The sequence below is a fragment of the Onychomys torridus genome, chromosome 1 (genome assembly GCF_903995425.1).
Source record: "Onychomys torridus chromosome 1, mOncTor1.1, whole genome shotgun sequence".
Taxonomy (NCBI): domain Eukaryota; kingdom Metazoa; phylum Chordata; class Mammalia; order Rodentia; family Cricetidae; genus Onychomys; species Onychomys torridus.
Genome location: NC_050443.1, coordinates 128,001,214 through 128,022,296, shown reverse-complemented (window position 1 = coordinate 128,022,296; position 21,083 = coordinate 128,001,214). Strand labels below are relative to the sequence as shown.

Below are 21,083 nucleotides of genomic sequence, written 5' to 3'. Positions count from 1 at the left end.
GCCGTGTATGGAATACACAGGGGTGCTTCTTCTAGCCACCTCGTTTCCAGAGGTCAGGCCTGACTACTTTTCCACCACTCACCTGAGCCATGGGCCCCAGGGTGCTGGGGCCCACAGGCTTTAGTTGATCTAGCCATTCAACGCTGTCCTTCCTGGATCCACCTTAAATGCTGTAGCCCACATTCTGCATGTAATACTTGTGCCTTCCTGCCCCATCCATTCCTTGCCTTGGGACGGGGCCTCAAGCCAAAACAGGGAGGAAATCCTCTTAGCGCCCGCTGGTTAGGTGACTTTTATTCACAGACTCAGCATATGCTGAGGATGGAAGGAGAGAACATCTGGAGCCAGGCAGGGCCTGGAGATTAGGGTGGCAGGGAGGCCATGCATGGGTTGGGCTGGGAGTTTTACAGAAGAGAACCTGCTGGCTGGGCTAGGCCTGTGTGGGGCAAGGCTGGAGGCAGGCAGCATGCGGGAGGCCTGGTTAGATCCACCCAGAGCAGATCCACCCAGGTGATGGCTGTGAGCCAGGAAGGATGGACCGAGGTTACTTTGGGGCAGGGAAAGAGGGTGGGTGTAGGACTGGATAGCAGGCACCTTACCTCCCCACCCCACCCCGCCCCGCCCCGCCCCCCTGAAAGAGGCATAGTGGGCCAGTTAGGACACCTGACATCTGGTCCTGCTGCACTTCGGGACTTGGTGTGTCTAGCCAAGCTGGTCTCCTCTGGTGTCATTGTCCTGCTCACGCTTGGACATTTGCCTTGGAGGTTACTCACATCGGGATGACCTGGGGACATTTGTTGGGAGACTGGACAATCCTGGAGAGTGTGCCTAGGGCCTACCTGGATGGGCTACGCCAGTGCAAGGAGAGGGATCTCCAGCCAGAGGTCACCAGCTCCCTCTGCCCCAAACTTGGTGTCAGTTCCCACCTGTAGGTCCAGGGGGCGCTATTTCTCAGGGCAATCTGGGCCCCCTGCCGGGCCAAGGAAGACTGCACCGTTAAACTACTGGCCCGCCCTGCTGGCTCCTGACTTCCTGCTTAAACGCAAACAGAGTCCAAAGCCCGGATCCTCCTCCTGGGCCTTCTTCCTGGTGAATAGTCTATTCCCACACAGCAGGGAACAGAAAAACCAGTTCCCCGGGTTTCGCTCCCTTTCTGGGAATAGCAAAGTTTGGAAAGCTAACAGTCTCTCTGGGCTGACCAGGAAGATGACCCAGGGCCCTGGGAAGCCAGGGGAGGCCTGAGCAGGCCCTGGGACTGAAGATACAGCCCCTGGACACTTTGCCTCTCCCTGGAGCTGGAGTGGAAGGATGCAGGAGAGGGGGGCCATTAGCATTGGCGGGAGGGGGTGCGGTGCACAGAGCCTGGGCGCTTCGGGATCTTGCGCCAGCGCCTCTTGTCCCAGCGGCAGAGCAGCAGCAGGCGGAAAGTGTCCCGGAAGGCTTTGTTGCAGAGTGCATAGCACATGGGGTTGATGGTGCTGTTGACGTAGCATAGCCAGTAGCCCAGCTCCCACAGGGTCTCGGGAACACAGTTCTTGCAGAAGGTAGACACCAGCACCATAATGTTGTATGGTGTCCAGGTGAGGATGAAGGCCAGCAGGATGGCACTCAGGGTCCGAGCCGCCTTCTTCTCCTTGACCAGTGAGAAGGTCTTTCTCTTGGCCAGTTGCTCCTTCCCTCGGGGTTTTTGGCTCTTGCCGCCTCGGTCTCGGCCTTTCTTGGTGGGCCTCTTGACTGTATTTGGGGAGCTTTTGGGGGGCTGCTTGGTTGGTGCCTGTGCATCAGGGTCTACCATGGGCATCTTGATCACCACTTCTGAGCCTGGTTCCTCACCCTCAGAGGATGTGAGGGACTCCATGGAGCCTTCATCCTCTTCCTCTTCCTCTTTCCAGCTGTAGGTCTGCAGAAGCCTGGGTGTCCGGCAACAGCGACAGCAGCGGCCCGGAGGTGACTCCGGTGAGCCCTCGGCTCCTGGCTGTGACCTCTCCGAGCTGCTGCTGCTGCCACCACCTTTGCCTGGTGTCTCAGAGCCCTGGAGGGCTGCCAGCTCCCGGGCTCGGTTTTCTGTCTCCCGGTAGATGCGCCAGTACAGCGTACACATGACTGTGACAGGGAGGTAGAAGGCAGCCATGGCTGTGCCAAAGGTGATGATGGGCTGGGAGAGGAACTGGATGTAGCACTGCCCGGCCTGCACTGTCCGCTCCCCAACTAGGTATTGCCAGAAGAGGATGGCTGGGGCCCAGAGGACAAAGGAAACCAACCATGCCAGGCCAATCATCAGAGCTGCCCTTCGGGGAGTGCGCTTGGCTCGGTAGCTCAGGGGTCGCGTCACTGAGAAGTAACGGTCAAAGCTGATGAGCAGAAGATTCATGACAGAGGCGTTGCTGGCCACATAGTCCAGGGCCAGCCAGAGGTCACAGGCCAGGGTGCCCAGAGCCCAGTGGCCCATGAGCAGGTATGTGGTGTAAAGGTTCATGGAGAAGGTGCCAATGATGAGGTCCGCACAGGCCAAGCTCAGCAGGAAGTAGTTGTTGACTGTCTTGAGCTCTGTGTTCACTTTGAAGGAGATGAGCACCAGCAGGTTACCTGTCACCGTAGCCAGAGACAGGAGGCCTGTGGTGATCCCGATGAAGGCCACTTGCCAGGGACCCTTTCCTGGTGCAAGGACTGTGATGTTAGGGCTGACAGCAGGGGGTGCTGAGGTGTTCATTTCAGCCAGGTGGGATGGAGGGGCAGCCCCTTCCTCCAGTCACAGATTTCCCTCAGAGAAAGGACATCACCTGAAAAGAGAGGACATGAGCTGTGGCTGGGCGGCTGGGCGTCTCTGGCAATTCTGAGTGAAAGAGTAACAGGATCCAGCCCCTGGCCTCTCAGAACTCCAGGCCGGACAACATCACCTCCAGGCACCAGCACCTACACACACACACACACACACACACACACACACACACACACACACACACAGTGGCTAACAATGTGCTTTTCAGCCACAAGGAGATTTGCCGGCAGCATGGGGTGGCCTTGAAAGCTAGGGATCTGAGTCCTCATTCCAGCTTAACATTCAGACTTTGAACCTCAATTTTCTCCTTGGGAAATTGCTACTAATTCCTGTCTTCAAAATAACAAAACATTCATTTATTTTTATTTTATGTGTATGAGTATTTTGTCTGCACGGATGTCTGTGCATCATGTGTAAGCAGTGCCCGAGGAGCCCAGAAGAGGGGCATCAGATCCCTTGGAACTGGAACTATAGACACTGTGAACTGCCTTGTGGGTGCTGGGAATTAAACCCAAGTCCTCTGGAAGAGCAGCCAGGGCTCTTAACTGCCAAGCCATCTCTTCAGCCCCTAAATCCTGTTTTCCTTAAATTTCATGCAGCAGGAATGAATTGGGAGAGTTACTTTGTATACAGCTCTGCGAAATTTTCCAAGTATTTCACTCCACCTTATTAAAGCCTTCATTTAAGAAGGGCTTGCTACATGCCAGACACAGTGCTAAGCACCTAATCAAGTTATCTAATTTAACTGTCCTGCTCATTCTTAGCAAGAAGGCCCTTGTCATCCCTTTCTCGAAGGGGCCATGGTGACTGAGCGGCTTCAGCCTTGGCTGTAGTGACAAGATGCTGAGTGAGGTCAGAGCCCAGTTCCTCCATTTGCTGTGCACGGCCGCTCCGCTGTGATCCTTTCATTAAATAAAGAGTGATGGAAAGACTCCAGAGGAAAGAGGAGGGTTGGTGGTGGTGGCGCACACCTGTAATCCCTGCACTTGGGAGGTGGAGGCAGAAGGTCAGAGGCTGAAAGTCATCCCCTGCTACACAGTGAGTTTGAGGACAGCCTGAGCTACAGAAGACTGGAGAGGGGGCAGGAGAACGGGAATGGGATACGTGGGAATGCATGTCTGTGTGTTTATGCCTGCACACTCTTCCATGGATTGTATGTGAAGCAGGCCTCAGCTCCCAGTTAGGTGAGGGTCTGGCCCCAGATGGGATGTGGGAGGCTCCCCTCCCTCTCTGCTCTGTTCCTGGCCCCAGCTAGAAGAGGGCAGCATGGGGAACGGGAAGATCCCTCAGACTTTTCTGGGATCTGGAGTCTGGCCAGGCACTAAGAGGTTGCGCAAAATGGAAGGCCAGGAGGCAGGGGACCCACAGCCAAAGCAAAGGCAGATGGAAGCCTAGCTGCTGTGTGACTTGGTGGGTCCTTCTTTATCCCCCCATCTGTCCACTGAAGAAATTTAGGGTCTCCCTAGAGCAAAGCTCTGGCTTTTGGGATTATACTGTTGGGACCCTAAGAGAGCAGTGTGCAGCAAAAGCCTCCTAAGCACTGGTGTCGCTTGGGTGCTTGGTCTGTGACAGAGAGACTGTTGTGCTGTGTCTGTGACCGTGTATGACCTGGAGTGTGTGTGGCTGAAGCCATCTCCATGGCTCTCAGTGAACTGCCATTGTGGTAGAGCTCCCAGCACAGGGAACGAGATCACTGTGTGACAACGAGAGCAATATAAGGCCTGTGGCTGTCAGTGTGTGCACATGTGTGCGAGACACTTTACACTTGAGGGAGTATATGTGACACCTCAGTTAAAGAACCTAGACTCCAGAGTTAGGCCACCTGCGTTTAATACCGCACCTGATACTAGCTAAAAGGCTGTGGGAGTGTCGTGACAAACGAGTTGGTATTGCTGTGTTTTGCTTTGCTTTTTCTTGGACAGGGTCTCAAAATCTCTGTGTGATCAAGGATGACTTTGAACTCCAGTTTCTTCTTGCCTCCTCATCCCAAATACCAGGATGGCAGGTGAGACCTGTCTGGACTTGAATCCATGCTTCACCAGTTACTGAGTATGTGATAGTACTAGTGATGAAACTTACCAAAAAAAAAAAAAAAAAAAAAAAAAAAAAAATCACCCGCAGGAGCTGGAGAGATGGCTCAGCAGTTAAGAGTTCTTCCAGAGGATCTGGGTTCAAGTCCCAGTACCCACATGGCAGCTTGCAAATGTCTGTAACTCCAGTTCCTGAGGATCCTACACCCTCTTCTGGCTTTTGTAGGCATTGCACACAAGTGGTGCATGGGCATGTATGTACAGATTACGAAACACTCATATTCATAAAATAAAAATAAGTAAAACTTTAAAAAAATCTTAAAAAAAAATCAGTACAGTACAACCGGAACAGAAAGATTGTATAAGCTAGAGAATCTGGGAGTTTGCTGTGAAATGGTGTCTTTTGGAAAGTCAGAAGCTACACCCATAAAGTTTCACCAGCACGACTGTCTAGACATGAGCTGAACAAGGATAACAGCGACAGACATGCTGAAGTGAGGGTGGAAGGCCCGCAAGGCTTCACCCCTACACAAAGGTCTGCAGGCAACCAAGGAAGGCCAAGAGTGGGAGAAACCATCCTCCCCAGGAAGAACACACCAATGTGTTATCCAGCACCAAATGGCCAGCCCTGCAAACATACATACAGGTAACATTATACAGACTGAGCAAGTTGCATTTATGTATTTAGGTGTGTACACACACACACACACACACACACACACACACACACACACACGTAATGACAATTAGAGAAAAAGAGGCCATGAATTTGCAAGGGAGCAAGGAGGGGTATATGGGAGGTTATGGAGAGAGGAAAGGAAAAGGAAGAGAAATGATATATTATGATCTCAAAAATGAAAGAAATATTTAAAAATAAGTCATTCATTCATTCGGGACAGAGTCTCATGTAGCAGAGGTGTGCTCTGTATGGCACAGGGGGAGATGACTTTGAACCTTTGATCCTGCTTCTACCTCCCAGGTGATGAGATTAAAGCCTTGCACCGTTATATCTTCTTTTATTGATTATTACTTTATTATTATTTATTAAGTGATGTAATGTCTAGAACCCTAAATTCTCAACTGAGATGTATGGATTAGCTAAGACCTTTAAGTTAATACCTCAAGAAATTAAGAGGATTAAATGAGTTTTTGCACATTGAGTGCTGAGAACAGCTCCTGACGTACAGTGAGCATTGGGTCCCTATTAATGTAGTCTGTGTAGGAATGAGGGCTCCCTTCTGCTTAGGAGTGGAGTTGGAGTAATAGTCTGTCCCAGGGATGAGTCCCTAGTGGGTTATCAATATCAAGGGGTCAGCCCTGAAGTCATATACACACAAGTAACACTAACTGGACTGAACAGGTTGTATTTATGTATTTAGGTGTACATATAGACATACATATATGTAGCGATAACAATGAGAGAAAAAGAGGCCATGAGTCGAGAGGGAGAAAATTCTGGGGGTATATGGAAAGGATTGGAGGGAAGAGAGGGAAGGGGGAAAACGATGTAATTGTATTTTAATTAAAAAAAAAGTCTTTCCTAAGGTTGGGTGTGGCGGCACACACCTTTAATCCCAGCACTCAGGAGGCAGAGGCAGGTGGATCTCTTTGAGTTCGAGATTGGCCTTGTCTACAGAGTGAATTCCAGGATAGCCAGAGCTACAGTGAGAAGCCTTGTCTCAAAACAGACAGACAGACAAACAGACAAACAAGTCCAGAGGATTCTGACACAGGTTTTAGTAAACCACTTGTCTAGCTTGTCATGCATTCATTCCTAGCACAGGGCCCCGAATCTCCCATAGTGGAGCAGTGGTGATTGACACTAACGGTGCCTATTGCCTTGGATGCTCACCCTGAGTCACTGCTAAAGTACTGCTATACGTTCATGCATTATCTTATTTAACCTCTCTCTCATGTGTGTGTGTGTGTGTGTGTGTGTGTGTGTGTGTGTGTGTGTGTGGAAAAGACTCAAACATGGAGCCTTATACATGCTCAGCAAGCACTCTACTAATGATCCGCAACCATGTTTAATCTCTCTGCCACAACTTTTTTTTTTTCCTTCCTTTAAGACAGAGGCTTGGGGATTTAGCTCAGTGGTAGAGCGCTTGCCTAGCAAGCACAAGGCCCTGGGTTCGGTCCTCAGCTCTGGCAAAAAACCCACCAACAATAAAAATTCGAACACAGGACCTTGTGCATCTAGACAAGCACTCTGCCACTGAGCTACAGCCCCAGCCCCTGAGACAGTCTTGCTATGTGTATCCAGGTTGGTCTTGGACTTGCTATGTAACCTAGGTTGGCCTTGAACTCACGATTGAGCCTCTTTCCTTAGCTTCCCGAATGCTGGGATTAGAGGCATGAGCCACCACGTCTTGTAAAATATGATTTATCTTTTTTTGCTGAGTTTCGTCATGCCCCTTCTGAACTAAAGTCAGGTAGTGAGCTAGAGGCTGGAATCAGGCTGGGGCCTTCCCTGGTGAGGTTGCTGGTGGCCACTATCTTGTGAATTTGCCCTGCACAGCAACTGTCTTTGATTTTCTGAACTCAGGGCCGTTTAACACCTATTTCACAAAGGGAATAACTGAGGCCTGGCAACAGGGGACAGAAGGCATTACCAAGGTCTCCTTGCTCTTAGACTGAGTACAGTCCCCCATGTGCTACCTCCATGTGCTTTGGAGTAGCAGAGACCTGTAAGGGAACTAGACTATAAGTCCTGGCTGGCAGAGAGGCTGCACCCTCCCAGCTGCAAGAGGTCTCCTCAGGCTTAGCGGGAGGGTGGTGTGTATCTTGGCCACAAAATTTAAAGGTGCCCACAAACCTGGTAGTAAATAAACTAATATTTTGTGTAATATGAAAACAATCAATGCAAATACAATCTAGGACAAATTAAAATGTCAAAGGCAGGATCCAGCCCTACGCTTGTGCAATCCTGTCTCTTAGCTTTACTCCAAACCTGGCCCTAGCTCCCATGGGACTTTATTTACAAAAAGAGCTAGCTTGTTGTAGCATTGATTGATTGAGACAAAGTCTCACTATGTAGCCCAATGTAGCCCAGACTGGCCTCAAACTCAGAATTAGTTTACCTTAGCTGTCCAAAGGCTGGGATTACATGCAAGTCTGATTTGTTATTTGATTTTTTTTTCAAAAGTTCCAGACTGGGTGTGATGGCACACTCTTGTAATCCTGGCACTCTAGAGGGAGAGGCAGGAGGATGGAGAGTTCAAGGCCAACCTTGTTTACACAGCAAATTTGATGCTAGCCTGAGCTACTCAAGACTCTTAAGACCCAAAAGCAAAGCTGTGTGGTGGTGGCACACCCCTTTAATCCCAGCACTTGGGAGGCAGAGGCAGGTGGATCTCTGAGTTCAAAGCCAGCCTGGTCTACAGAGTTCCAGGACAGCCAAGGCTACAGAAAGAAACCCTGTCTGGGGTTGGGAGTAGGGGACAGACCAAACAAACAAACAAACAAACAAACAAATCAACAACAAAGTTGCAATTTTATCTTTCTGTGTTATGAAGTTCCCCCCAACCCTCAGTGGTACTGGAGCACCACCCAGGACCTTGTACATATTAAGCACGTGTTTTATCATTGAGTCACATCCTGTACCCCACTGGCCCCTCAACTTTTGCTCCAAGGTGAGTGCCTCACTTGACTCGTCCCAGTCTTGGCCTTGGAACCCTTGGCTCTGGAATGAAGCTCAGTGCCATCCCTTCCACCACGTGTTACTGACACAATCTCCCGACCCTTCATTCTCTTCTTGCCCTTACTCCACAGCTGATGAGTGGGGTACCAAAGCAGACACACAGTAAAAGACCTTTCCTTCCAGACTCCCTGTGCTGATCCACTTGTCACAGTGTCCTGTCTCTGCAGCAACCATCCCCAGCTCTTCCCTGGTTCTTAATCTGCTCTTTTGTACAAAAGAGGATTTGGACCATTCTAGCATCCCTGCAAGATGTTTAGGGTCCTAAATGCAACATCTCCAGATGCTGCATAGAGAAGACCCAAGTCCCTGAGGTGAAGCTGAAGGCTCACTCAGGTCCATTTCCTGGGAGCTGCAGGGACATCAACTCTGGGTGGGAACATGGTGACCTGTTGCCCATCACAAGTTTCTTTTAGAGGCTAGTAGTGATGGTCATAAATAATGTAAGTGCTTTAATTTAATTTAATAATTTTTCTTTTGAGACAGGGTCTCACTATACAGCCCTGATTAGCCTGGAACTTACTTTGTAAACTAGGCTAGTCTCAAACTCATAGAAATCCACCTGCCTCTTTTTCTGAGACAGGGTTTCTCTGTGCAGTTTTGAGCCTTTCCTGGAACTCACTCTGTAGACCAGGCTGGCCTCGAACTCACAGAGATCCACCTGGCTCTGCCTCCAGAGTGCTGGGATTAAAGGCGTGTGCCATCACCGCCTGGCATCCCCCCCCCCCCCCCAGCTGAGGACCGAACCCAGGGCCTTTCGCTTGCTTAAGGCAAGCGCTCTACCACTGAGCTAAATCCCCAACCCCCAAATACTTTTAGTACAGGACTCCCGTGAGAAATGATCCAAATATCCTTGGAGGTGAGGAGGCTGGCAGTCTTGCTTGGATGGCTAGAAATCCTTGCCAAATCTTTTTTAATGGTCAGATTGGTAGCCACCATACTTAGGGTACGCCAGGCACTTGATATACGCTATTCCCCTTCCTTTGCAGAACACACTTTTCTCTGTAGTACGGGTGAGGGAGCGGAGGCTCAGAGCACTCAGTGGCTTTCTGAAGGTCCCGCAGGAGGCAGCAGCGTTGGGATTGTGACCCTAACTTTTCGGCTTCAAGACCTATGTTTGTTCTACTTGGCTAAATTGCCCTGCGCCCCTCTGACGTTTGCTTCCCACTGGGAATGTCTGAGGAGAAAGGGCAGAGGTTCTAGGGAATGAGAGTCAGATTCTCACCACCCCCTGGACCTTCCATTCTCCCTGGTGGTGCAGCTCCAGGTGATGATGACCCTGCTTTCCCATTACAGTGAGTCCTGTACTAAAAGTATTTGCTTTAATCAGGCATGATGGTTCACATCAGAGTTTCACCAGGACCTACTGTAGTCCTTGCCATGCAATCTTGGCAAGTCTTTGTCACCTTAGCCTCTCAGGTGTTGAGATGACACATCTATAATATTATCCTTGATCAATTTGTTTTGTTTCTTTTTCTTCCTCCTCCTCCTCTTCCTTTTCTACTTCTTCTCTTTTCTGTCCTGGGCATTGAACCCAGGGCCTTATATATACTAGATCTCTAGCAGTCATCCTTAATTTATCATCTATATGTCAGTTCATCTGTCTGTCTATCTATGCATGTTTGTGTGAGGGTGTTGAGTCCCCTGGAGCTAGAGTTCTAGACAGTTGCAAGCTGCCATGTAGGTGCTGGGAATTGAACCCTGGTCCTCTGGAAGAGCAGACCATGCTCCTAGCTGATGAACCATCATCTTTCCAGCCAGACTTTGAATTTTTGGTCCTCCTGTCTCTACTTCCCAAGTGCTGGAATTACAGGTATGTGCCACCACACCCAATTTATGGGGTGTTAGGGATTAAATCCAGGGGCTCTAGCTTGCTAGGTGAGCAGACTACCAATGGAATTACATTTTTAGCTAGTTTTTCATTTTACTCTTTAAAAAGTTTAAATTTAGGTGTAAGTATGTCTGCGTGAGTGAAAGCTCCATTTGCCAGTGCTATAGAGGCCAGAAGAGGGTGTCTGATCCCCTGGAACTGGAGTTACAGGTGGTTATAGGTGAGCCACCTGCTACAGGTGCTTCTAAGTTATTTATTTTGAGATCTCACTATTTAGCCTAAGATGGTCTTGAACTCACAGCAATTCTTCTACTCCAGGCTTCTGAATGCTGGGGGTATAGGTGTGCACCATCATGCCTGGCCTTAACCTTTTTTTTTTTTTTTTTTTAATTTATTTATTATGTATACAGTGTTCTGCCTGCAGGACAGAAGAGGGCACCAGATCTCATTACAGATTGTGAACCACCATGTGGTTGTTGTGAATTGAACCCGGGTCCTCTGGAAGAACAGTCAGTGCTCTAAGCCTTAACTTTCGCGCTTGTGTGTGTGTGTATGTGTGTGTGTGTGTGTGTGTGTGTGTGTGTGTGTGTGTATACAATGAGTTGTTTTCTCACTGCCTGTGCCTGTGCCAGGCTAACTGGCCTGTAAACTTCCAGGGATTCTCCTGTCTTTCTCTTTCCCATTGCCTTGTAGGAGCAACAGGATTACAGATGCTTACTTTTATGCAGGTCCTGGGAGTTTGAACTCAGGCCCTCACACTTGCAAGACAAGCATGTTTACTCACTGAGCCATCTGTAACTCTTGACTGGGGGAAGTTCACCTTGTGTTGATGGTTACTGGAGGATGGCAGTCATTAATTAACTTGGTTTCCCATGATTGTAATCATCATGGGGCTGAGACACAGGATGCTGGGGTTCAGTGATGGCTCCAGAAGTTTTATGAACTAGGGGTTCAGGGTTAGCTCTCTGGTTGAAAGGGGGACTTGAAGCTATTATGTTCACAGAGCACATCCTGTCAAAACACTCATGGAGAGGTGATTCAGTGGTTAAGAGCACTGGATCTTCTTGCAGAGGACTGGGGTTCAAGTCCCAGTGCCCACATGGTGGCTGACCAGTCTGTAATGCCAGTTTCTAGAGGATCCAATGCCCTCTTCTCTCCTCCAGGGGCACCAGGTAGGAATGTGATGCACAGACATACATACATACAGGCAAAACACCCATACATAAAAATAAAAATAAATACATCTTTTTTTGTCTTTGTCTGAGATAGGGTTTCTCTGTGTAGCCCTGGCTATTCTGGAACTAGCTCTGTAGACTAGGCTGCCCTTGAACTCACAGAGATCTGTCTGCCTTTGCTTCCTGAGTGCTGGAATTTAAAGGCATTCGCCACCACCACCCAGCAAAAATAAATAACTATTAAATAAAACAGAAACATTCATGGAAAGAGCTGAGATATGGATTGCAGGGTGGTTCAGGCAGAGCCCCCTTAAGACAATCCTTAGCTTCAAGCTTTTGTTTCACTGACCTTAGGCAAGTCACTATCCTGACTTGAGAGCCCTTTTGTGGGATGGGGCTGAGTTTCTAGTATGAGTGTTTGTGTGTGAGGGTATGTGCATTGCTGAATGAGACTGGGGGATGGTAGGGGTGAGCTCATAGCTTTGTGGGGATGGGCGGGATCTTGGAGCCTTTCGTGTTTTGGGTGCAAGAAGGTGTTAAGAAATGGAGAGAGTGCTTTTCTGCCCAGGACTGTGGCCTCCTGATGAAGACTATTGGGAGCCTTTAATAATATTACTATTATTATCATAGAACTGATATTTACTGGCTGCTTGAGTATACCAGACATGGCTCTACGCATTATATGCATAATTTAATCTACTTGTTATAACTCCTTGAGAATAGATTCTATTATCTCCGATTTGCAAAAAGAGGTGACCTTAAAGCTTGTCAGTGATGCACTCATCTGCTTCTGAGACTCATCTCTGAGAGCCCCTCCTCTAAACTGTTCTTGACGGGACGTGCCGAGGAGTCTCAATAGTTTCTCCACCTATCTCCACTAGCTGGGCCAAACCCTAGTTTGAGTCAGCCAACAGTCCTTGCTTTAGATTCTGACCCGTGTATGCATCATTCATCTGTGTGATGAATAATGGCTGTGTGGGGGAGGGGAAGATCTGGCTGTAACTGATGGAGAGGCAAGGTAGGGGCTCTGCTGTCTTCATTTACTGCTTCATCTTTGGGCTTGCTACATAGTAACTGCTCAACAAATATTTGTGGAAGAAATCCATGAATGTATACATGGGGGGGGGTCCTCCTCAATGACTTCAGGCTCTGGAGGTTGAGGATGAGCCTGTGGGGGTCACGACCAGCTCCACAGCAGGTTTGTTTTGGAGCCCTTCTGCTTTTCTGATTCTCTCTCCACCAGTTCTCCTGGGTAAAAGACTGCCTGGCATGAGAGCCTGAGAGAAAAATAACAGAGAGCCTCTTCATCTGTGCGACGGCCAAGAAAATCCTGTCTTACCGAGAGGCGAAAGGAGGCTAAGTGAGGTTCAGGAATAGATGTGGAGTGGTGGTGGTGGTGGTGGTGTGTTTAAGTTAATGTGGCCTCCAAGAATTAAGAGATGAGGTCAGAGTCTCTAACACAAGGCAGGCCAGACTGATGACTGCCAGGGCCCTGGACCAAATCCCAAGGGACTGGGGATCTGGCTGGTGAAAAGAAGTCCGACTGGAAGAAGCCACGGGGGAGGATAGGAGGCTGGGGAAAAGGATTCCTAAACATTAGACTTGCCTTAGCCTGGTCAAAGAGTGAGAAAGGGAGGTGGAGATTGGCAGCAGGCTGGGGAAGACCCAAGAAGGAAGTGTGGAGCCATCTTGTTATTCTGGGGCTGGAAGCTGTCAGAAAACCTGGCTGGGGCAGAGGTAACAGGGAGAAGGTGGTCTTCAGAGAGGGCCGAGGGATGGGGAACTTGGGACCTTACATATGGAGTAAGGAGGCGTTCCTGATCAAGGCTCTTGACTACTCCCTTCTTCAGGGACCACAGCCCAGAAGCCAGCCTTCTGGGGGGCTCCCCTGGGGTTAGTTCTTCTCTTCAGGTGGCTCTTGATTCGTTAGAGGCTCACAAACGTCCACCCCTGATGCCCTGTCCTTGGAAACTAGGAAGTAAATCAGTGGAATGAATCTCTTTGGCAGGCTTGAAGCCACCACTGGAAGTGCCAGCTAACTTAGTGGAGGTCAGTGGCCACCAGTCAAACGCTTCGTGAAGACACTGCTGAGCTGGAAGAGGAGCATCCGTCCTAGAAGTGTGGCCAAATTTGCGCATTGGTGATGGACCTTGACTACTGGACCATCTTTAGCCAGGCTGGGAAGAGCCAGCTGTTAGCAGGCTGCACCCTAGCCCCTGCTCTGCAAGCGCAGCATCAGCAAGGCTGGCCCCTCAGCCTCCCTGCATGTCCCCGATCCTTACTCCTTGCACTCCCCCTCTTCCTTTCCTCTCTCTTTCCCTCCCCCAGTCTTCTAGGCATCACCATGGCATCACAGCAGAGCAGAAACTCAGCGAGATTCACCCACCTCTTCCCTGCTTGCCTGCTTGGGAGCCCAAGCTCCTGCCTCACAAAGCTCATTACGCCCTTCCCTTCCCCATTCTGTCCTGTCTTCCTGCTCACAGAGGTGGTGGCACAGTGTTGTGCAGAGGGTGAGAAGAATGGGGTTCAAGTACCAGTGGGACTGCTGTGTCTCCCTTCTATGGCCATGAGCATGCCAGCCTCCTTTGCAGCCTCATTCTCTCTGACCGTACATTAGGACAGCTCTGCCTAGACCTTTCTGGACACTTAGGACTTCCCATTGCTCTTCAAGATCCGCTAAAGCCACAGCCACCAGTCCAGCAGGGAAGTCGAGAATGGTAGATCCCCTCTGTAGCCTTGGTCTACCATCTCTTCCTCTTGCATATCTTAGCAGCCATCATGTTACCTAGTAGCTGAGGTCTGGGGGTAGTGATCTTTCCTTAGACAGCTCATGGAGCAACTGGTTACCCTGGGACAGGAGACTGGTTGGCTGGAGACTGCCTGAGTCCCTCCAGCCAGTGAGACAGGGGGCATTGGACCAATGGGCTGGAGCTGCAGAAAGATGTGCACTGTAGGAAGAAGGGAACCCTCTCCACTGGCAGTAAGAACACCTAAGGTGTACAGGTCTTCATGATCCAACTGCCCCCTCTCCAGACACCCATCTTAGAAGTGGCAACCGCACAAAACAGAGCCCCTGGCTTCAACTCATCCTTAGTCTGAGGGCACACATGTGTGCATTAGTGTCCTTGTATTGTCCGAGACCCTTGTATTGGCTGCGACCTGCCTCCCAAAAGCCAGAGATACTAAAACACGGGGAGGGCCCTCTGGGTCCCCTGCATGCCAGGGCCATATTCTCTGGGTGATGTGGCTGTCCATGTGCTTATTTGTCTCCAAAAAGCAATGGGGCTCTTTGCCTGGTCTCCTGCTGGATTCTGGCCCAACACCCACCTTGGCATCCAGCTTGTCCATCTGGCCAGCAGCCTCATTCAATCCATCTTGGGGGGGTTGAAGGTGGATTGGGGAGGTGGGATTCAGGGTGCCCTGAAGGAGGAGAGAAGGAGGTGTCCCCAAAAGTATGTACATGGGGTCGTCCTTCAATGGGGTGCTGGTGACAAGGGCTGCCTCCTGCTTTTCCCTATCTGCTCTAGGGTGCTGTGGGATCTGCTAACTACATGGCCATCTAATCTCCTCTGAAGTCTAGTTTGAGTTTCCTAAGAGGGTCTCCATCTCTGCTGCCAACTGAAGCCCAGAAAAACATCCGATGACTCCACTGAAACCAGCAGGCAGGATGTTTGGAGCAGCCAATGCCCACTGCTACAGAGCCCTCTTGGCCTCTAGACCCCTCCCTGGACACCTCCCCTCTCCAGAGTCCACCCCCATTTCCATCTCATCCTTGTCCCTGCCCTGTCCCAGAGGACTCTGCTGCTTCTGCACCCAGCTCAACACAGCCCCTCCCAAACCTTCCCAAATGTACTCACCATGGGACCGGAGAGGGGTCTGTGGGGTCCTCAGCTTCACTGTTTCTCCGGGGGCCTGCAGCGTCTCCTGGGACCCAAACACCTGGCTCCCGGGGGGAGCTGCGCCCTGTGCTGGCAGCGGGAGAGGCACAGCCAGTGATTGGCATGTCCCACCCCCTGGCACGCCAGCCTTGGGGGGGAGGGAGGAAGGGAACGAGAGGGAGGGAGGATAGGGAGGAAAGAAAGGGAGGGGGAGCAGGAGGGAAGCCTCAGGCAGCATCTGGGGTTGGACTAAGTCCTGGAGTGTGCCCACCTTGTCCACAAGGGCATCCACGTTGAGCCTTGAGAGGGAGGAGGCAGGGCATGAGGAAGGAGAGCCCAGGAAGGCTAAAAGTCCAGGAGGAGAGAGAAGGCGGATACAGGGAGACAAACACCCACACCCACTGCACACAGACTGGCGGCACACACACACACACACACACACACACACACACACACACCCCTCACAAAGGCACACTCTGTTTCCCGGGCTCCTTCCCCCACCCAACCGGAAAGCCCCCAACTCGTGTGCACCATGTCCCAACACACATGCCCTGTTATTCACATGCCTGCTTTCTTTGCACACATGCCCTCCCCCCACAACATGCCCACGCGCCCACCCACCCACCCAGCCACACACCCTGCTCTTCCTCCCTGCTGTGAGGGAGCTGGATTCCTTCTGTTTGAAAATGACACATTGGGCCTCACGTGAGAGGTTCCAACTTGGAACAGACCCAGAGGGCTGGCGCACCCGCCCTGGGGCTGAGTGACATGCCCACATGCTGGGCAGTGTGCTCTGGTGTCTGCAGAGCCCCGGGGGTGAGGATATATGGGTGTCTGGTTTGTTGTGAGTGGGGGGGCTGTGTGTTTAGTGTCCGGCATGCGTGCTTCCCTGTGTGCTCATGTCATCATGCAGCCTATGTAAACACAGGTGTGACCCTGCCAGTCGAGCCAGAACGCATGTGCATGCGTGTGTCTGTACTCAGTGTGTGTCTGAGTGTTGCCCAACTGTGGAATTGGCTAATTTTGACAAGCGAGGCAGCATCTACCTCCTTGCCTGCTCCACCCCCAGCTTCCCCTTGGAAGACAGACAGACAGGCAGACAGACAGCTCTCCTCCCAGCTTGTCAAACTCTGTCTCCCCTGACTCCCACTCTAGGTTCACAGGTGTGTACCAGGGGAGTGTGAGCCGATCCTCCTCTCCTCTCAGTCTATGGTTTGGCCAGCAGCCTCCTCCCAGTCCAGTTTGGATTTCTGTGTTGAGTTTCCACGGAGAGAGGGACACACCCCTGGACCCCCAGGGGGGTGCCCTTTGTCATAGAGACCTACCTCCTGGAGAGGTGACCATGGGGGAGAATTGGGAAAGCTACAGACTCCCGTGTTCTCTGCCTGATGGGCTGAGATGAATGAGGCCCTGGGTGGGAGGTGGGAGCAACTGAAAACAAGATCATCTTTACTTAGGAGAGAAATGCGAAAGCTGAAGCGTGGTAGGAGGTGAGCCACTGTTTGAAGTCAGGTCCTGGGGGCTCTAAGCTCAAGAGTTCTGGAGTCTGGGGCACAGACTCCGGGCCCCACCCTTCCCCTCCTCCTCATTTATTTTCCCACCAAGCACCCTACCCCAGGGTTGAGCTTGGGGCCCAGTTGCTTAAGGAGACAGGGAAAGAAGACATTGGTGTCTGTCCCTGGGACTTGGGCCAGCAACCACCGTGCACAGGTGGCAGGTACATGCGGGGACATCAATACTTTTGAGGAGCCAGGGTGCCAAGAGGCACCCAGTGTGCTTTCTTTCTGTTTGTTCAGATACTGCAGCTAGGGGTCGGGGACCTGGATCTGAGCAGCTCCTTTCAGGGTTAGGTCAGAACCAAGGCGTCCCTGCGGTGGGCTGCCCCCTGCTGGGCTATCCTTAGGTTGCGGGCGGCAGGTTGGGAGAACAGTGGGGTGCGTGTACTTGTGCGTGTACACGTGGTTTAGAGTGGGGGAGTTAGGCCTCCACATCCATTTCCGAGTCTGATTCAAGCTTCCTCTTTGCCCCCTTCCCCCAATCTTCTTGGCCTCCCTTTTCTCCCACCGCCTCTGCACATGTCCCTTTAGAAATAAAAACACTTATTTTGTGGGCGGGAGGGGAGGGTGTCCAGCTTTCCCCTGCCTCCTCCTAAGCGGCCCCCACCTTTGGCCCACGCAGCTTTCTTGGGTCTGTGCAGCTTCAGAAGAAGGGGGCTATAGCCTGGTCCCTCCTGTTGTTGTATCACGCTTTTTGGCGCTCCTGCCTAGCTTGGCTAGGTCTCCCCTTACCAGTTGGGGAAACTGAGGCACAAGGGAAGACGGGAGGCAGCGCGGGGAGAAGCGCTCCCGCCCGGCTCGCTCACCACCCCCGCACTCGAGCCGGATTTAGCCGCAGGGAGGCTGGGAACATTGTCTTTATTTTAAGCCGCCGAGTGCCGCACGAACGCGGCTGCTCCCGACAAAGGGCTTCGCAAAGCGGCTGCGGGCGGCGCACGTGGGGGTCCGGCCCCGCCCCCGCGTGACCCCCTCTCCAGCTGCCCTGACCCTCTCCAGCTTTGCTTCCTCTGTTCAGGTGGGGGCGGGGCCTACGCAGGACTGCGCTCCTGCTGCTTGCTAATTTTGATCAGCGTTGGATGAGTCGGCCCAATCATACATGCTTTTAGGTAGAAAAAAAAAAAAAAAGAGCGAAGTTGTCCCGGGTTCGAATCCAACTTTAGGTTGGTTCATTCGAACTGCCCGGCAAATTAGAGCTGGTCTCTAGGTCTGTTTAATCAGTGACAAGGAAGAGAGGGACCTCCCTTGATGGGGCAGTTACATCAAACGGTGGCCCCTACAGCGTCTGAAAGCCATTATTGTTATTTATAATAGGCATTGAGCGCTGACTCCTTCCAGGCGCTGCTAAACGCTTTGCATGAATTAACCTGTCGCTTACTGTACCGTGTGGTAGGCTTTCTTACTCCTATTTTACAGATTCACAGGACGGCACGTGCCTCGGGCTGTGTGGCGGGCGGGTTCTGTGTGCCCGAACAATCCTGGGGGTGGGAACCGGGTGGCAGCTCGCCTGCTGTACTTTGAGGGAAGGAAAGACTAGTGATTTCCTTAAAAAAATTTAAAATTCTATTTATTGTGTACGGTGTGGACGCATGCGTGTGTAACACAGAGCCCAGGGGAGGGTCAGAGGATATACTTGCAGGAAGTCGGTTCTCTCCTTCCACCGTGTGGGTCCTGAGGATTCAATTCAGAAGTGCCAGGTGTGAGGCTAGCGCCTCCCATCCTTGGATAGTCTTTTCAAAGGCCTCCATGGTGCAGGGAGTGTTCACGCAGAGCACTCGAACCTGCTCTTTCCTTAAATCCTCACCCTCTGCTTTAGTCCAGGACAGAATCTCAAACCTCGCTAAACCTTTCTCTTCAGGGTGCCTCTTCCACCATGCTAAAGGACGGAGGCCTCGGAAGGGAGGTCCGTTTTTCCTGTTTGTTTGTTACCCGGCCTGTGATGTGCAGGTGGTCCTGAGGGTCCTTGCGGAGGGCGGCAGGTCAGAGGCGCCACCACTCAGGGAGGCAGCCAGACGGCCCGACAGGCCGGCCTTTTCACTTTTTCGGTTGCCTGAAGTCTTCAGTCTTAATCTTCCTGGACCTTCCCCTCCACCCCAATAGAGTACGTTCTAGATTTAAAAGGCAAAGACACAATCCAGGGTTCGGCTGCAGATGGGCCAGGGCAGATGCAGCCACGACAAAATTATGAGTCAAGAAATCGAGGTTTTACAGTCTAGTTCTTAAGAAGAACAACCTAGACACAGTTCTACTCAACCAATGTTTCCCCTTCCCAGCCACTTTAGTCCGGTTCCCAGCAACGGGATGACCGGCAAGCGGTGCCGGTCTGGCCCTCGCCTTACAGCGGGGAGCCGTCCGGGACCTGGGTCCAGCAGAGCACTCCCTGGCCCCGGACTCCCGCTGCAGAGTTTAGGTGGCACTAGGGGTCTGGCTTGGGATTAGAGCCCTGGGAATTAAGGTGATCTCAGCCTGAGCCTCAGAACTGTGCTCTCAAAAGGCGTTTCTGAACAACCCCCATTTCTGAGGACAGACTCAGAGCTCAGGTCACTTGGAGTTCACGCAGGTCTGCCTTGGAGTTGCCTGCACGCTGGAAGCGCGCGGTCCAGATCCAGGGAAGAGGCAGTGGGCCTGCGCCGAGTCTTCTGCTCACCTCTGTAGTCCAAACCAGCTCGGAAACTGATTAATATTCGCTCGGTTACTGGACACAGGGCCTCAAAGCTCCCAGCACAGGGTAGGCGCATCTGGCTCAGATCTAGCTCCACATGAAACTGCTGTTTAGGAGCATGACGACGTCAGGGTCTTCAAAAAACTCCCGGGGTGTGTGTGTGTATGTCTTCAAAAAACTCCCGGTGTGTGTGTGTGTGTGTGTGTGTGTGTGTGTGTGTGTGTGTGTCTTCAAAAAACTCTCGGTGTGTGTGTGTGTGTGTGTGTGTGTGTGTGTGTGTTCCTCTGCCCTGTTCCTGCTGCTCTCTCTCTTTCCTCGCGTTTCTCCTAAAATCCAATGGGTAGATTAAATCCCATGTGTGGTTTAAAACTCAAAATCCAAGACAGTGAGGGCTGGGAAGGGCCCAAAGGGTCGGCAAGAATGTTGGTCCTTGCACAGGCTGATCAAGTACATCAGCAAAGTGGGTGGAGTGCTGTGCAGGGTTGGACAGCCGCTTCAGAGCGCTACTGGTTCTCCATCCAATGTCAGGTGCACCCAGAGTGCTTGGGTGGGTGCCTGGGATTGAATGCTAGGCATCCATTTTCCCCCCTCCCTGGAAGGAAAACAGTAACCCTTTTCCTTGACGGAGGTGCATAAGGAGTGGTACATTACTGCTACCAAGAAGGTAGCAAGTGTACTTACTGGCTATACAGTTCATAAACTGTAACTTCTTGTGTGTACCATGACACCCTCACAGATGCAGGCCCATTAGAGCCAGGACACTGTGTGCAGGTCAGAGAACAACTTGTGAGTGCCAGAGACGGAACTTAGGTTGTAAGGCTTGGCCATGAGTACCTTTACCCATGGAGTCCTGTCTCCAGCTCCACATTCATAAACTCCTCATTGCATTTTCTCACTTAATCTTCACAACAGCCCCATGATGCAGGGCAATTTGGTTTCAATTATTTTGCTGATAGAAAACAGACCTGGAGAGGCTAGGTTAATTCAATCTGCTGTCTTTACCCCTTCACAGTTTGTGGTTTTTGTCCCCAGAGTGGAGCCTGACTAGCTGAAAGCCCTCTTCACCATTTGCAAGAAGAAAGGACATTCCAGGAAACTTAAGGCCAAGTTCCTACTGTCCATCATTCTGCAGCAATAATAATAATGGCTGCAGCAGCAGCAACAACAACAACAACAATAATTATTATTTTGAGACAAGATCTCATGTTTCCCAGGCTGGTGTAAAACTTGCTCTGTAGTTGAGAATGACCTTGAACTTCTCATCCTTTTGCCTGAAGCGATCACAAGAGCACAGTCACCACGCTGGTTTTCTGTGGTGTTTGAGGTAGCACCCAGGCCTCTTGAGTACCAATAAGTACTGAGCTCTGCAGCCCCAGTCTGCACTCCTACTCTTTAATAAAGACTTGTGTGCACCATGTATGTGGTGGCCTGGTTTTCAGAGTTTTACACATTTTTAACTAATTAAAAAAATGTATTTT

The 21,083-nt window shown here is 51.1% G+C and overlaps 2 protein-coding genes across 5 annotated transcripts in view; one reads left to right on the top strand and one right to left on the bottom strand.

Annotated features, from left to right (window-relative positions):
• LOC118594502 (solute carrier family 22 member 19-like) overlaps positions 1 to 21,083 on the top strand; it is a 703,508-nt gene that overhangs the window by 521,841 nt on the left and 160,584 nt on the right. The gene's annotated exons all lie outside the window — the stretch shown is intronic.
• Chrm1 (cholinergic receptor muscarinic 1) lies at positions 269 to 15,814 on the bottom strand. Of its 3 annotated transcripts, none has more exons than XM_036204464.1 (3): positions 15,370 to 15,814; positions 14,840 to 14,932; positions 269 to 2,780 (listed from the first exon to the last, which is right to left on the bottom strand). In XM_036204464.1, exon 3 carries the CDS (start codon positions 2,708 to 2,710, stop codon positions 1,328 to 1,330), a length of 1,383 nt encoding a protein of 460 aa, XP_036060357.1. In that variant the 5' UTR covers positions 2,711 to 2,780; positions 14,840 to 14,932; positions 15,370 to 15,814; the 3' UTR covers positions 269 to 1,327. The 3 variants fall into 3 exon arrangements, with proteins under 3 accessions (XP_036060357.1, XP_036060365.1, XP_036060373.1); XM_036204472.1 differs by lacking the exon at positions 14,840 to 14,932 and having other exon boundaries at positions 15,370 to 15,480; positions 15,662 to 15,814; XM_036204480.1 differs by lacking the exon at positions 14,840 to 14,932 and having other exon boundaries at positions 15,370 to 15,475; positions 15,662 to 15,814.